General features: G+C 42.1%; 2 protein-coding genes across 2 annotated transcripts; both read left to right on the forward strand.

The window, feature by feature from the left end:
• Positions 1 to 1765: 1765 nt before the first annotated feature.
• On the forward strand, positions 1766 to 7795 carry syt15 (synaptotagmin XV). The gene is made up of 8 exons (XM_084002132.1): positions 1766 to 1892; positions 1985 to 2180; positions 3862 to 4010; positions 5617 to 5909; positions 5996 to 6163; positions 7153 to 7261; positions 7354 to 7536; positions 7645 to 7795. The coding sequence occupies exons 2-8, from the start codon at positions 1990 to 1992 to the stop codon at positions 7782 to 7784; spliced, it is 1233 nt and encodes a 410-aa protein (XP_083858258.1). The 5' UTR covers positions 1766 to 1892; positions 1985 to 1989; the 3' UTR covers positions 7785 to 7795.
• Positions 7796 to 8241: 446 nt separating this feature from the next.
• Positions 8242 to 14194, forward strand: nat9 (N-acetyltransferase 9). The gene is made up of 6 exons (XM_084002139.1): positions 8242 to 8386; positions 10730 to 10839; positions 12116 to 12253; positions 12358 to 12417; positions 13442 to 13536; positions 13637 to 14194. Exons 1-6 carry the CDS (start codon positions 8310 to 8312, stop codon positions 13784 to 13786), a joined length of 630 nt encoding a protein of 209 aa, XP_083858265.1. The 5' UTR covers positions 8242 to 8309; the 3' UTR covers positions 13787 to 14194.
• The last annotated feature ends 946 nt before the right edge of the window (positions 14195 to 15140 follow it).

Below are 15140 nucleotides of genomic sequence, written 5' to 3' on the forward strand. Positions count from 1 at the left end.
GCAAAGTCCGTCATCGAAGAGCGATAACTAGCGATAAACAGCTATAAACAATCTTTTGTTCAGAAACTCACAACGTCAACACATGGCGTGTTATGGATGATTACCAGAGATCGCGTGCTCGTGGGACTAAACGAAGTAGCTACTTTTGTTCGTTGGACTCTTACCGTTCTCTGGATATAAGGATTAGCATGCAACATGTTCTTTTTGGACTTCGAGACAGCTCGAAAGGTAGGGAACTCCTGTCATATTGTTGTTATTTTTCTGTGCACTCCTTGCACACATGCTGTGTTTGCTTTTGATGTGTTTTCCGTGAGCATAAAACGGCGTACTTTTTCGATTCGCGAGACTCGTAGCTTTCAAATGATGTGTAATATGACTCAGACACATACAAATAATATGCGAGTAAACAGAATGAATGGGAAAACTAGTGCAAAACGGCCCGTCGGCGGGCCTGACAAGAAGACAGGTTAAAAGCTGCTTTCAGCATGTTTAACTCACATTCAAGGACTTATTGCCTCTACAACTGTGCTACATTTGAATGTTTTCGTAAGGCTAAATTTATCAGTAGCATTTAGTCACATGTAAGTCTTTGGTAAATGGTAAAAAACACATTTGAATTGCCCTCCTGTGATGTTTACTGGTAGGCTATTAGGACATGCAATACCAAAACCAGCCACAACAACCCCACCAATATCAGGATTTTAAAAAAATCACTGCGACAAAATGAGGCAAAACACCCTCCTAATTTTTTAATATGATTTTAACAAGAATATGATCTTTCAAATAAAGTAAGTTTGGACCAGATACGTGTTGTCAGTTTTTTGGAATATGACTCTGAAGTTGGGCAAAGATGTGTTAACTTCCATTTTTGAGCCTTAATATCTGTGAAACTAATAATCTAAGAGAGACCATATTTTGTAGAATGTTTAAGCTAACACCAGAGATAGAGGCAGAAATGATAGAAGTCTATTATCTGTAAAAATGGGAGCTAGGCCACTCTTCAAATGTACTACTTTATTTCAACAAGCCTCATTTTAAGTACCTACCATACTAGGTTATCATTGAGCTACACCCCTGATATTCCATGTCTGGAGGATATTAGTAACAGATATACACTGTAGAAATTTTGAAGGCCACAGGTGAGATAGTTTTCCAGATACTGTCGTTTAAAAATGGCTTTTCAGAGTATGATGCCAAAAACCGTCTAAACTACCCTTCATTCAATGACGTTTCATGAGAAAACTGTTGACAGTAGAGACCTAATATTTTGGATTAGTCCTATTAACAAGTGTGTCTTTGTACTCAAATTTTTTCAGGACATTCTGAGATGGTCAGGTGGGAGGCATTTGATGAAATGACACGGAATGACCCAATGATATGTTGTGGTTTCTTGTTTCCTTCTTATGACAAATGTACTTATTGTAAGTCGCTATGGACAAAAGCGTCTGCTAAATAACCTAAATGTAAATGTAAATGAATTGCTGTGAAGCCAAACATTCACACCCCTATCTAGGAGGAATACAAAGGAGTAATGGTCATTTTAAGGACCTGGCGGCCGCCATTTTGAAAATGGGCCTTTTTCTTAGTATCACGCTTTGGTAAACTTTTAGTATGTTTATAAGTACATCGGATACTACTATAATCTACCGAGAAACCTTTTGTTAGAACTTTTTGGGGGTCAAGTCATATTTGCACCTGACTAACTGCCGGCGCCAGATACCAGCATGACGCAATGAGAATCAGCCAGCTGTGTCATTCTCTCTCTCTCTGCTCTCCAGTAGAAATTTAACACACTTTGCAGCTAAACAGGAGAACAACAAGTGGCTCTCACGCTAATGACTGATGCTAAAAAGCAGCTTCACAAAGTCGAGACTGAGGAAGAATCACGGCAGGTGAGCTGTAATCTGCATTGAACCCATAAACTTCAGTCAGATGCAGTATAGGTTTATGTTTTATTTTTTTGGTGACCTGTTTGCTTGTTCAGGCCAGATGTTGCTATTGGCTGTTGGCGTGTCTGTGGGTTTCCTGTTGCTGTTGCTGCTTGGTCTGATGGTGTTTTATCTGTGGAGGAGGATGAAAACGAAGGGTCGGAGCCAATATGAGGAGCTGCTGTCTGCTGTGCCTTCAGTACCAGCATCCTCTGCTGCAGTGATCCTGGCGTCTCAAGGCTCCTGGACCACGTTAGTACAATGAAATAAATGTTTTTCTTTCTTTCAAAGGTTTATTTACGTGGAATAGTACAAAAGTTATATTTTCCCTGTCATCCCAGTCTTTTTAAAGTATATATTACAAACAGGGGGCTGCACGGTGGTGTAGTGGGTAGCACTGTCGTCTCACAGCAAGAGGGTCGCAGAGTTTGATTCCCGGGTCGGGCCTGGGTTCCTTCTGTGTAGAGTTTGCATGTTCTCCCCGTGTACGCGTGGGTTCTCTCTGGGTTCTCCGGCTTCCTCCCACAGTCCAAAGACATGCAGGATGGGGATAGGTTAATCGATGACTCTAAATTGCCCGTAGGTGTGAATGTGAGCGTGAATGGTTGTTTGTCTCAACATGTCAGCCCTGTGATAGACTGGTGACCTGTCCAGGGTGTACCCTGCCTTCGCCCATTGACAGCTGGGATCGGTTCCAGCACCCCCGCAACCCTGAATACAGGATAAGCGGTAGACAATGGATGGATTCCAAACAGGAATACTTGTATAAAGATCATTCAACTATGAAGGATGAGTTGCTCATTAAGCTGAACAAAAAGAAGAAATGTTTCAAGTCTATTTCATACTGCAAGACAATATCAAATGTATTTTATACTGCAAGACAATACCAAATGATGGCTGGACTCCCGGCCTCGGCGACTCAACCATTGCAGCGTATCCAGAACGCTGCAGCACGCCTTGTCTTCAATCTACCCAAATTCTTCCATGTGACCTCCCTCCTCCATGACCTCCACTGGCTCCCTGTTGCAGCTCGCATGCAATTCAAGATGATGGTGCTGGCATTCAAGGCCATCAATGGAGCGGCACCCATCTACCTCCAAACACTGGTCAAACCACACGCCTGACGCGAGCACTTCCCTCCTCTACTTCAGCTGGCCGGCTAGTACCACCATCGCTGAAATCAAACAAATGTCACTCAGCAAAGTCCAGACTCTTCTCTGTTCTGGCGCCTCAGTGGTGGAACGAACTCCCGACCAATGTCAGGACTGCAGAGTCACTTGCCATCTTCCTAAAAAGGCTCAAGACTCACCTATTCAGACTTCACCTCGACTCTGCATAGCGTTACCCACTAACACCCCCCCCCCCCCCCCCCCTTCCAAAAAAAATAAATAAATCAGTTCTATGTTCTTACCTGTAGCACTTTGATCATAGCACTCTTCTTAAGGTATCCTTGCTGAACAGGTACTACTTTACTCAGATGAGGACCTAACACTTGTTGCTATTTTTTTCGCTCTTACTTTATCGGCAATGATATGTTGTGGTTTCTTTCTTTCGACAAATGTACTTATTGTAAGCTTTGGACAAAAGCGTCTGCTAAATGCCCTAAATTTCAATGTATTTTTAAATGTTAATGACAAAAGAAGACTGACGTACGTATGATGGAGCAAAGCCATCCAGACAAGCAGGAGAACCGTAAAGTCTATTCTAGTGCATATTTGAAGCCAAATAGTGAAACCATCAGCTGTTTTCAAACACAAACAGAACTGAACCAATGACGAAGAGGAGATGGAAGAGGAGACGGAGGAAGCAAAACCGTGAGCCTCTCAGTTCTTAGTTCTTTGGGACCAATTTTACTTTAGTTGATATTTACGATGCTGCAGTTACAATTATTAACATTTCTCCCTCTCTGTGTGTCTCTGTTTGTGTGAGAAAGGCCCAATGAGATCCGTTTCACCTTGCCTCCCCGCTTCACAACACAAAACTACGATGACCTGAAAAACGAGGAGGATGAAGATGAAGAAGAAATGATGATGGAGGCCCGGAGGAACGTACTAGGCCACCGTGGATCACTTTCAGTAAGGAGTAGGTCATTAATATACTTATTTGACAGCATGTCAAGATGGTGGTGGTTTTCAAAGTTTCACAATGTGTGTGAATGTGTGATGAAAATAAGAGAGAGTATGTGATGTTGGGCTAAGCTCTGTTGTGCATTTTCATGACCAGGGGCCCGTTGCACAAAACTAGGATAAGGGATTAAGCCGGGATATCTTGGTTATCCTGGTTCAATTTATCCGTGATCCGGTTGCACAAAAGCGGGATAGGGGGCAGTAGGATATGTTATGGTATAGGTAACCATGGAGATTTATTCTGTGGAGTGAGCCTGCTCCAGACCAGGCTAAATTCCAGGATCTATTTAATCTCATCCCTTATCTCAGTCAGCAGTCACCACAAACGGAAACAAATAGTTATTCCACTGCCCACTACACATTGTTATCACATATAACTAGACCCACTGTCATTATTTAAACGTTTGTGATCATTTATTTCAATCATTTTGGATAAATTACGATTTTAGATGATGTTGCTATCATTAGGTAATTTACAGTTACCCATAGACTATAAGGCTATATATAAAATTACGGAATATTAGAGCCACTGAGAAAAATTCACAGACTTCGAGAATAAAGTCATGAATTTAAGAGAATAAAGTCATAATATTGTAACCCGTTGTTTTAGAGGAGGAGAGTATTAAAGTACGTTTTGATGACATTCCTAGCAAAAAATCTGCATTTTGTTCTCATATTATTACTTCAGTGAATGTATATGATCTTTCGTTGGTTAGGGTTAGAGTTAAGGTTAGGTAAATGCTACATAGGAGGAGACAGGGAATCGAACTGGCAATCTTGCAGTTGCCAGTCAACCCGCTCTATCTCCTGAGCTAAACCTCGGAGGGTTATGGTTAGGTTTAGGTCTAGATTTACGTCTGATGCTCTCTAATAACCAGCATAACATGACCACGGCTCTGTGTAATACGAAGGAAAGCATACGAAAATATTGTGCTTTACTTTTCGTACTTTTTAGTACGAAAGCTGAGTGAGAACAGCCTGACCTTGTATGCCTCCATGAGGATTTCTGCCTCTGGTGGGGAAAAGTATGCCGCTCTATTTGCCATGGTGAATCAATGAATCTGTGATTGGCAGCGGGGTCTATTTGAGGGAGCCGTGAGCGCGCACTTATCCAGGATTGGTTTCACCTGGCTTGATGAATCCGTCTCTGCTCATCCTGGCTTGGTCTTTGTGCAACCAATTAAGCCTGGACGCTCTTGTTTTGGATCGATTGAGCTCAGCTCAGTCACTTATCCTGGATGTCTTAATCCTAGTTTTGTGCAACAGGCCCCTGGTGCTCTCGTTCCCTGTTTCTGTTAGTTTGTTTTGTCTACTTTTAAAATACTATGGCCATCACATCATTTTTTATTCTGTCATATCTCAACGATTTTAATATTGTTGTTCATTGTTCTTACCTGCCCAAGGACTACAGGCGGAAACTAGCAAAATTGCTATAAGCTGCCTCAATACATTTTTTCTTGTTTTATGAGATTAATGTTTTTTGTGCATTGTCCCTGTTTTAAATAAATAAACTCCTATCCTATCCTATCCATTTTCTTTCTTGTTGTTCCTATCTCCACCAGGATGGTACCCAGTGGGGACAGTTCTGGCCGGTCTCTACTCCGTCCCCTCCCTGAACAAGGTGGTTGCCCCTCCTCCCGGCATGGCCACCCGCCTCTGCTTCTCCGTGGAGTACCGACACAGCAGCGAGCAGCTCATGGTCTCCTTGCTTCGCCTCGGCAACCTTCCACCACGTTTCCATGGCAATGTCACGCTGGTGGAGCTCCGGCTTCTCCCCGACGACCGGCGGCCCCGCCAGGCCAAGGCCCGGGGCACAGGGCCGGACCCGGAGTTCAACGACTGCTTTGTTTTCCAGGTGAGGATGCCAAAGTAAGCTGAAGAAAAAAACTTAAGAAGAATTTGTGTCTCACACACTTCCTGTATATATTTCTCATCCAATAGGTGTCAGGTGTCTGTGTGCCTCAGAGCACGCTGAGCGTCTGTGTGCTGAGTGTGGAGCAGGACGGCAAACGCCACGCAGTGGGCAGGGTGCTGTTTCCTCTGGAGGGGGAGCTCGGCCAGGCCGGCAGGGTGCTCTGGAGGGACCTGGAGACGGAGGACGACACACAGGTACAAGATTGCACTTCACCCTTCTACTCCACTGCATTTGTCTGACAGCTGTAGTCACTCTTTGGTGAAAACCACGTACCTCCAAATTTGGCGATTTTAATTGTTTGTGATAAACTGAAGGATGCAGTGTTCCTTCGTGTGTTGAGAAAAACATTCCCAACTTCTTAAGCTGAATAAACTATTTAAAAACCCTTTTGTATCAGCAGAACACAGAATTTTAGAGATAGGCTACATGGTTCTCAGAGACAGCAAAGCTGCATTTAAATGATGATTTTATATAAATAGACCTAGATCTATAAAGCGCTTTTCTAGCTTACTAACTGCTCCAGGCGCTTCACACTACATTCAGTCACTTTTACCCGTTCACACACACATTCATACACTGATGGCAGAGCCACCGGCATATCAGGATCTAATATTATCTAACACACCCCAAGTGTGTATGTTTGTTGAGTATTTGGGTTCAGTATCTTGCCCAAGGATACTTCGGCAAGACTGGAGGAGCCGGAATTCGAACCGCCAATCTTCTGATTAGAGGACGACTCGCTCAACTTCTGAGCCACAGCCATCCTGATAAGATAATATAGTAATAATATAGTCTATGAAAGAAGTTGAAATTATAATTTATTTAACTTCTACAGCAATACAATGCGACACAGACACATATATTTGACTTGCATATATATATACAAACAGAAACACACAGGTTTTGCAAGACATCTTTGTTTCAAATGTAGACAGAATCAGGAGTGATCCTTATTGTTCTTTTATTTTCTTAACATTGAATTACTGTGCAAGAGAAAACATTTTACCGTATAATAGCCTACATAACCCAACCCCCAGATAATCAGTTAATTGAGAACTGATGTGTGAGTGACATGCCGTCACTGTAGAGTGCGCTGGTTTTATGCATCTTAATAGTTGCAATGGCAGCCATGTGCTCATTCATGAAAGCTCAAAATTATTTTTCCATCTCTGATCCCTCTCAGTGTTCAGAGCTGGGTGATGTGCAGATATCTCTCAGCTACAGTCCATCTCTGCAGCACCTCTCTGTGGTGGTTCTGAGGGCTCGAGGCATACAGATGCTCAAAGATGCAGGTATGAGGTGTTTCAGGTTTGGGCGAGTCTCTGCGAGATCAGTGGAATCCTTTTTGCAAGTTGCAACCTGTAGCAACCTGTGTGTTTCCCAGGTGTCTGTGTCCAGGTTAGCTTGCAGATTCACACTCAGGTGGTGAAAATAAAGTGCAGCTCTGTGGTGAAAAGTGAAAGCGACCCCTATTTCGACCACAGGGTGACCTTTAAACTGCGCTCACAGCACCTGGACGAGGCCTGTCTGAGATTTGAGCTGCAGCAGCCGAACAACATCCACTCAGGTGAAACCTAAATGTGCATGCTATAACTGATGCACTGCTACATAAACTTCAGTATCAGAGAAGCTGTGTGTTCACTTTGCCTCCACTCAATCTTTATGGTTCTCCAAGAGTCCCCGGGCCTGCTGGGAGTCCTGGTCTTGGGTCCCTTCATGTATGCCAGGGGCCCACAGCTGCAGCACTGGATGGACATGGTCAACACACCACAGGAGCCGGTTGAACTGTGGCACGGTCTCAGCAGGGCCACCTAACACCAATCTCACACACCCATGATGTATACACAAAGATTGATGAAGTCAAAATTAACATCATCGATTGTAAAAGCCCAATAAAGGAACTTAAGTTCATTCTTACCCTTCATGATATGACATTTATCACACCATGGTAAAATTTCCCAGTAGCATACAAATATGATATATTGAGGGAATATAGGGGTACTATCAGTACGTTTTCATGCTAACACTTTTTTTTCTTTAACTGAGTTAGAGTTTTAATGCAGGCCTAGTAATGGAGTGTTTTTATATTGTGTTATTACTACATGTTACTTCAGTAAAAGAGCTTAATATATCTAAATCTCGGTTAATTTAAATAAAGATTTATTTTTTCAGTCAGTAAACGTACTTCTTAGTGTAGTCCAGGAGGTGGCGCGGTCTGCAATTGCGTCAGTGATTGCTGCCGCAGTTTTAACCAGCGAGTGGTAAAGCGGAAGTGGAGGGGGAGGTTAACAACATCATGGACGAGGAGTTACATGTTTAGTTTCTATCTACTTTGAGACCATGAAGATAAACGAGAACACTTTACTGGAGGGACACAGAGTCGTGTTGGTGCCTTACGAAGCAGAGCACGTGCCCAGGTAACACCAACGGCTGGGAGCAGCTGCTGCTAGACGCACGAGACATGTCTGTTATCTTTATTTATTATTTTTCACGTGTTGCGCTGCCGTTGTCCTCTTGTAAGCACAGTATTGTGTTATACCTTAAAGCTTAAAGGCTGAATTTGTTCCCAAATATAGTGCTAAATGAAGATAGTAGTGATGGTGAGATGCAGCCTCATGAGGCATTGAACCACTTGAGCCAATTGGTTCGAGAAAGGGTTCATTTCTCGAAGCTTCATGTGCACACGAAACCACCTACTGGCCAAGTGTATAATCACAGGCAGCTGTATCTGAACCACATAATGTGTGATGCATTGCATTTTTGTGTCTGTTATGTCTGTTGGGAATAACTATGAATTACAAAAAATGTATGACCAAATAATTTCTTAAAGATCCTTCAAGCCTTATTATTTTATACTGTAGACAGTGTGGAAACATGAGAGAGAGGTAGAAGACATTGCAGGAAACTGAGTCGAACCCGGGATCGCCGCGTCAAGGACGTTGAGCCTCTGTACATGGGGCGGCTGCCCTAACCACTGCGCCACCGGCCGCCCCGTGACGAAATAATTTCTGTACATAAATTATCACATATGTGTATAATACATTGTTTCAATGTATTCTGTGTGTAAATTTTCCCCAAATGGTAATATCATCACTCTCCTAAATCTCTCTCTCTCCCTTAACTCTCCAAACTATCTCCAAACTATGTAAACGCTATCTAAACTCTAGTATCCAAACTCTTCAAACTATCCAAACTTTCAACTGATCGCAACTCTCCTTCAAAAACCCACATTTTGAATGGAGCCTGAGGGGTCTATTTAGCTGTAAAACCACCAGCAAGCCTCGATACGCGCTTCGTGGAAACGCCCCCTTCATTACTCGACACACGCTTTGAAGCCTCGGCACATCTCGTAACATCACTAGAAGATATCAGTTCTTATAATACACCAAAGTACTGTACAATTTTTAGGTACTTATAATTTACTTGAGTATTCCCAATTTATGTCAATGCTACACTGCTATCTGATCATCTATTCGATTTAGATGACTATCAACCCACCTTTACCCCCTGCAATATTAAAGTGGCGTGTGTGTGTGTTTATATTAGTGGGGGACCGATTAATTGGTTGGCCGATTAATGGCATTTTGAGATGATTGGCATCGGCCAATGTCGATCGGCCTGCGCTCATGAGCAGTGTTGGGCACGTTACTTTGAAAAAGTAATTAGTTATAGTTACTAGTTACTTCTCCCAAAAAGTAACTGAGTTACTAACTGAGTTACTCCACTATAAAAGTAACTAGTTACCAGTAAAAGTAACTATTGCGTTACTTTTTAATAATTTAATAATTGCTGAGAGGTTACCGGTATCTCATCCTCCCTTCTCTCATGACAACACGCGCACGAGTCCTATCATGAAGTTAAAAAAAAGTTCATTGTGCGACTTGAGTAACGTGCAGTAACGGGGTGTCGGCAATGATAACGGCGTTATAGTGACAGTCAAAGTAATTAGTTAGATTACTCGTTACTGAAAAAAGTAACGCCGTTATTCCCATCACTGCTCATGAGGCAGATAAAGGAAACAAGGTTCAAGGTTCTTTATTTATCAAGTGCACAGAGATGCAAAGTAAAACATGATGACAACAAAAACATGATATCGGCATTATTGATCAGCCATTGGCCGCCCTGCTCTCTATTGGCATCGGCCATTGAAAAACCCATATCGGTCGACCACTAGTTTATATACAATATTATAATAATAATAATAATAATAATAATAATAATAATACATTTTATTTATAGGTGCCTTTCTAGACACCCAAGGACACTGTACATTTGTTAAAAACAGCGCAACACAAACAATAATAAAAATAAAAATATAACGTGCTATTCTGCATAATGAGTATTTTAGTTATTTTTGGTACTTAAGTATAATTTATCCATTTACCCATAATCTGTATATAACAGAAATAGAAATGCTGGACTTGTTGCTTGGACAGAGTATTTTTGGATTGCAATATTGCTTATTTTACTTAAACATTCATGAGTACGCCTTCCACCGCTGGATTTGTGTAAAACGAGTCACACGGGTTTTAAAAATAATAAATAAAGACAACACTAAAAGCTTTGCCTCCCTGCCCTCAGGGTTACGAAATGGTAAATACTGCCCATTTGATTTTTTTTTTTCCCTAAAATACTGTCTAAAGATAGTACAATCAGGACGTAGCACACAATCTAGTTTTTAAGACTCTGTAAATGTTTAGTACATGGCAGAGTGTATAGCAGTTTAATGAGTCAAAACCTTTTATATGCGCTTGTTTTAGGTATCACGAGTGGATGAAGTCTCCTGAGCTGCAGCAGCTGACTGCGTCAGAGCCGCTGACCCTGAAACAAGAGTACGACATGCAGAAGAGCTGGAGGGAAGATAATGACAGTAAGGGTTCATTTTCCTGTAATGTGCACACAGAAAATAAAACTTTCGGTCCTTAATAATATAAACAATAATACAAGGAGCTGTTGTCATTGATGCAAATCAGCCAACGTGTACCAACAGACTCTCTCGTTGCTCTTGGTAATTATTAGGTATGACATGAAAATAAGAGATCACTCCATAATGAGGTCGTGCACAAGTCAATTATTTCAATCTTTACTTAAAGCTATGGTCTACGATTTGAAAGGTTTGAAAAAAGCATTCCCCCCCTACACACACCCCCCTCCAGGCAAACGTCTCCGCCGAACTAATAAACAATACTGCAGAGACAGAAATAGTCTCGATACCTAATAACACAAAAACAAACTAACGGCAGCTTTCAGTCATAAGCCAGCATCGGCATGAGAGTTATGTGTCACAACATCCACAATAAAGACGAAAGATTACCTGGTCCAGGGCTCTCAAGTTTTTAACTAAGTCCAGAGTGAGATTTTGGCTGACCGTGCAATACCTTTGCATTGCGGCGCGTTTTGAGAGACAGGGCGCCGCCTCCCGCAAGCTCTCGAAAATCTTTTAAAATGACCGTTGTTGATCTAAAAAAAAGACAGATTCAGCAACTGCATAGCTTATTTCTCGCATAAAATGTTTTCAGAAACACATTTCGGTGAACTATTTGCGTAAAATAAGAGCGTTTTTTTAATTATCCCCGTAATTTGTCTGCGTGAGAAATACTAGATGTGGCGTGTGAGCGTGTGAACAGGTTGAAATGCATGAGACTTGAGAGCCCTGCTGTTCAACAGAAACTCCGCTGTATCAGCATCGCGCTTCAGATCCATGTCTTCGCGGAGCTTTGGCCACCGTTCAAATGATGACCCAAGGTTTACTCGGGTTTGAGCCCTCTTTACGTCACATCTTCCGCTTTGTGTCTGTCTTTTCAGTGACAGACTTTCTCTTTCTTTCAGCCTTTGCCGGTGGGGCAAGCAGAGAACGCTTGCTACCGCCGCTGTGCTTTCCCTCCATACCTGAACTGCTCAGGGTAACAAGCGTCTTGTCCGCTTGTAGTTTCAAATGCGGAAGTGGGTCGGGACGAGGTGTGAGCAGGAGCAGGAGAGTGAGCGAGGATTGGATTGGAAAATGTATCCAATAGTAGCCATGCGGACCTGATGGCTCCTATTGGATTAATTTTGGCTCAATTGACAAATCTTTCAAATCGTAGACCATAGCTTCAAAGAAAAGCTTTTTCATTGTTATTAATTTTTTTTAAATTCCATCTCTCCAGAGTGCACGTTTATAATATTGGACAAGCAGCGGTGGGCAGCCAGCACTGTAGAGGAACAGTGCATGGTGGGAGACGTCAACATCTTCCTGCCTGACCCCATGGACCCATCCCTGGCTGAGTTGGAGATCATGATAGCAGGTGTTATCGAAAAAACGACAAATTTACATGCTAACCTGCTATTTATCTGTCTGTTTCAACGCTCCAGCTGTTTGCATTCCCTAATACTTTCGTGTTTTGAACAGAGCCCAGTCACAGAGGCAAGGGCATCGGTAAAGAAGTGACGTGCATGATGATGAGCTACGGTGAGCAGCTTATACACTCAGTCAGGATTGTCAAATGACGCATGTATTGTTACTTTGTAAAATTTGAGCATTTGTCTTTTGGTGCCCCCCTTGCCTTGTTTGCCTACGAGCAGTCAGAGGCAGGAGTAGATTTTGTTAGTTGCTACGAAAAGTTCAGAGCTACTAACGTTTTGATAATTTCCCTCATATTTCATGAATGATACCCCTGAGCTTTACATCATGCCTTATAATTCATTCATGATTCACTTTCAGCTACAGCCAGCTCTAGAGATGTTCCGATACCATTTTTCCGCCCAATACCGATTCCGATACTCATGCTGTGGGTATCGGCCGATACCGAGTACCGATAACACATTTTCCACGACAGACGGGTTGGTCATCCAGGACAATAAACTCCACATTTTGTCGGTTATCTTTGTTGATTTTTGGCTGTCTTTGGGGAATTTATCTCGTCGCTGGAAGGCAGTTTCCAGACTTTGCTGCTGCAGTACGTCCTTCTTTTTCCCCTTGGCTTGATAAATTCGTCGTGCTCTTTAGCGTGACGCGTCTTCAAATGTTTGATTAAGTTACTGGTGTTGAAATTTGCAACACTTGTGCAACCCCCCAAAATTGAGTCTTTGCATATGTTGCATGTCGCTGTCTTACTGGTGGGAACATCCACTGGGAAGTACTGCCAAACGGCCGACATGATGCACTAACATTAGCTCATTTGAACAGGTTTCAGGTGATCAATTCTGCTGATGGCAGCACAGTGCAACTGTTTTAAGAGCGGCGAAGAACTGTGTCAAAGCGAACGGAGCTAACCAGTAAATAAATTCCTATTTCTAATAAATTACGTGGTATCGGATCGGTGCCTGGACTCCAGTACTTTCAGATCCCGATGCCAGCATTTTTGGCAGTATCGGAGGCATTTCCGATACTGGTATTGGAATCGGAACAACCCTAGCCAGTAGTACTCCTGTGCGGTTGCATATTGCTATTGCTATTTTTTTTTTTTTAATTGTTGTGGTCTTGTCTTGACCAGGAGTAACCAAACTTGGGGTCAAAAAGTTTCAAGCCAAAATTGGGCTGGACAACCAAGTCAGCATCACCATGTTTAAGAAACTCCACTTCCGGGAGGTAAGAAGATCACACAATCACACGATCTCACCACTGCAATGGACCCAGAATGTGAACGTGCCATAAGCAAATCAAAGCGTCGTCCTCATGTCTATTGCAGGTGTCGACGTGCATGGTGTTCAAAGAGGTGACCCTAGAGATGACTGTGGACGAATCCGTTCAGATGAGGCTGCTGGACGATGCGGCCGGCATGAAGGAGAGGGACTACAGATGCGCCTGCAGCAACAGATGGGCTGGTTTCACAGCGTAGTGCTGTGCTGCACTCACACGACTTAGAGACTTCCAGCTGTGAAGGAGATCATTTTGCACATAATTGAAGGTTATTGAAGGTGTATGTGCTTTAAACTTTTTAGACATTTACACATATCTGCAGGTGGGAAGTACATTTACCCAAGTACAATTTTAAAGTGCTGGTTCTTTATGTAAGTATTTAAATTTGGGGATATAGTCTACTTTTCCGCCGCTACATTACAGAGATAAATATTGTACTTTAGTTCATGTATTTATCCAACAGTCGGGCATTGATGCTGGGTGGTGAGGCCTGTGCCCTCATTCATCAATAGTGCGTAGAAAAACTTCTAAATGTTCTTACGAATGAAGTTTAGGATGTGTGTACGTACAAAAAAATATGTATTCATCAAACCCCACCATGCTTGTGCATGTTTGGGGTCATTTGCATTCAGAAACGCTCCTAGTTAACTATATATGGTAACAAAACATCTGTTTAAGGACCATGTGAAAAGAAAAGAAACTTGTTCAGTTCACTTAAGGCAGGTGTATTATTATTATTATTATTATTATTATTATTATTATTATTATATGAGTTGTAAATTGATGGAATGAATCTCCTTTCTATCGACATTTGTTGTGTGACGGTGTTTTTATTACCATGTGTGTGCAGTCTATCGCTCCTATTATATTTTCAAATTCAGCGTGAAATCCCTGTTTGATCTGGGCTTGTTGTGGATTCCTGGAAGGGAAGTGGATGTAGTTCAGGTTTAGGGACATTTCTATCTCAGGCATTTGAGATTGATTGGCATGCTACAAATGTGCCGGTTGCCAAAAACCCAGACTGGACTGGACTTGTATAAGCACAGGAATAGTCCCAAATCACGACAAAAATCTAGCAATAGGTAGCTGTTTCGGAAAGCGTTTACCCAGAAGCCACTCTGTTCTCTCACCAAACAGATCAGCGCACTGAAAACTTTCTGCGGAGCACATCGTTTACTTAATCTTCCAGTAATGCGAGATGAGCCATGTAACATTTTCAAATACCTGTCACAGGTGTCTTTTATAGATGTTGACACCAATTAGGCTGCATTTCTAATTGGTTACATTATTCCTAACTACACAAAAATACTAATTGAGTAATTATTAATCAAAGATACGGAACATGTATGGATGTTGGGATTATGTAATTCATGCTGTGACACTCGCAATACTTTCTACAGTTGCAAAAGTTGTGAACCCTTTCAAATTACCTGGAATTCTGCATAAAATGTGTTATGATCTTCATCAAAGTCATAACACAAACTAAAAAACTAAAACTAAACTTTTTTATTGAACACACCAGTTTTGAGTTTTCTATTCTCAAGAAGCATTGC

Source organism: Eutrigla gurnardus (genome assembly GCF_963514095.1).
Source record: "Eutrigla gurnardus genome assembly, chromosome: 22".
Lineage (NCBI taxonomy): Eukaryota > Metazoa > Chordata > Actinopteri > Perciformes > Triglidae > Eutrigla > Eutrigla gurnardus.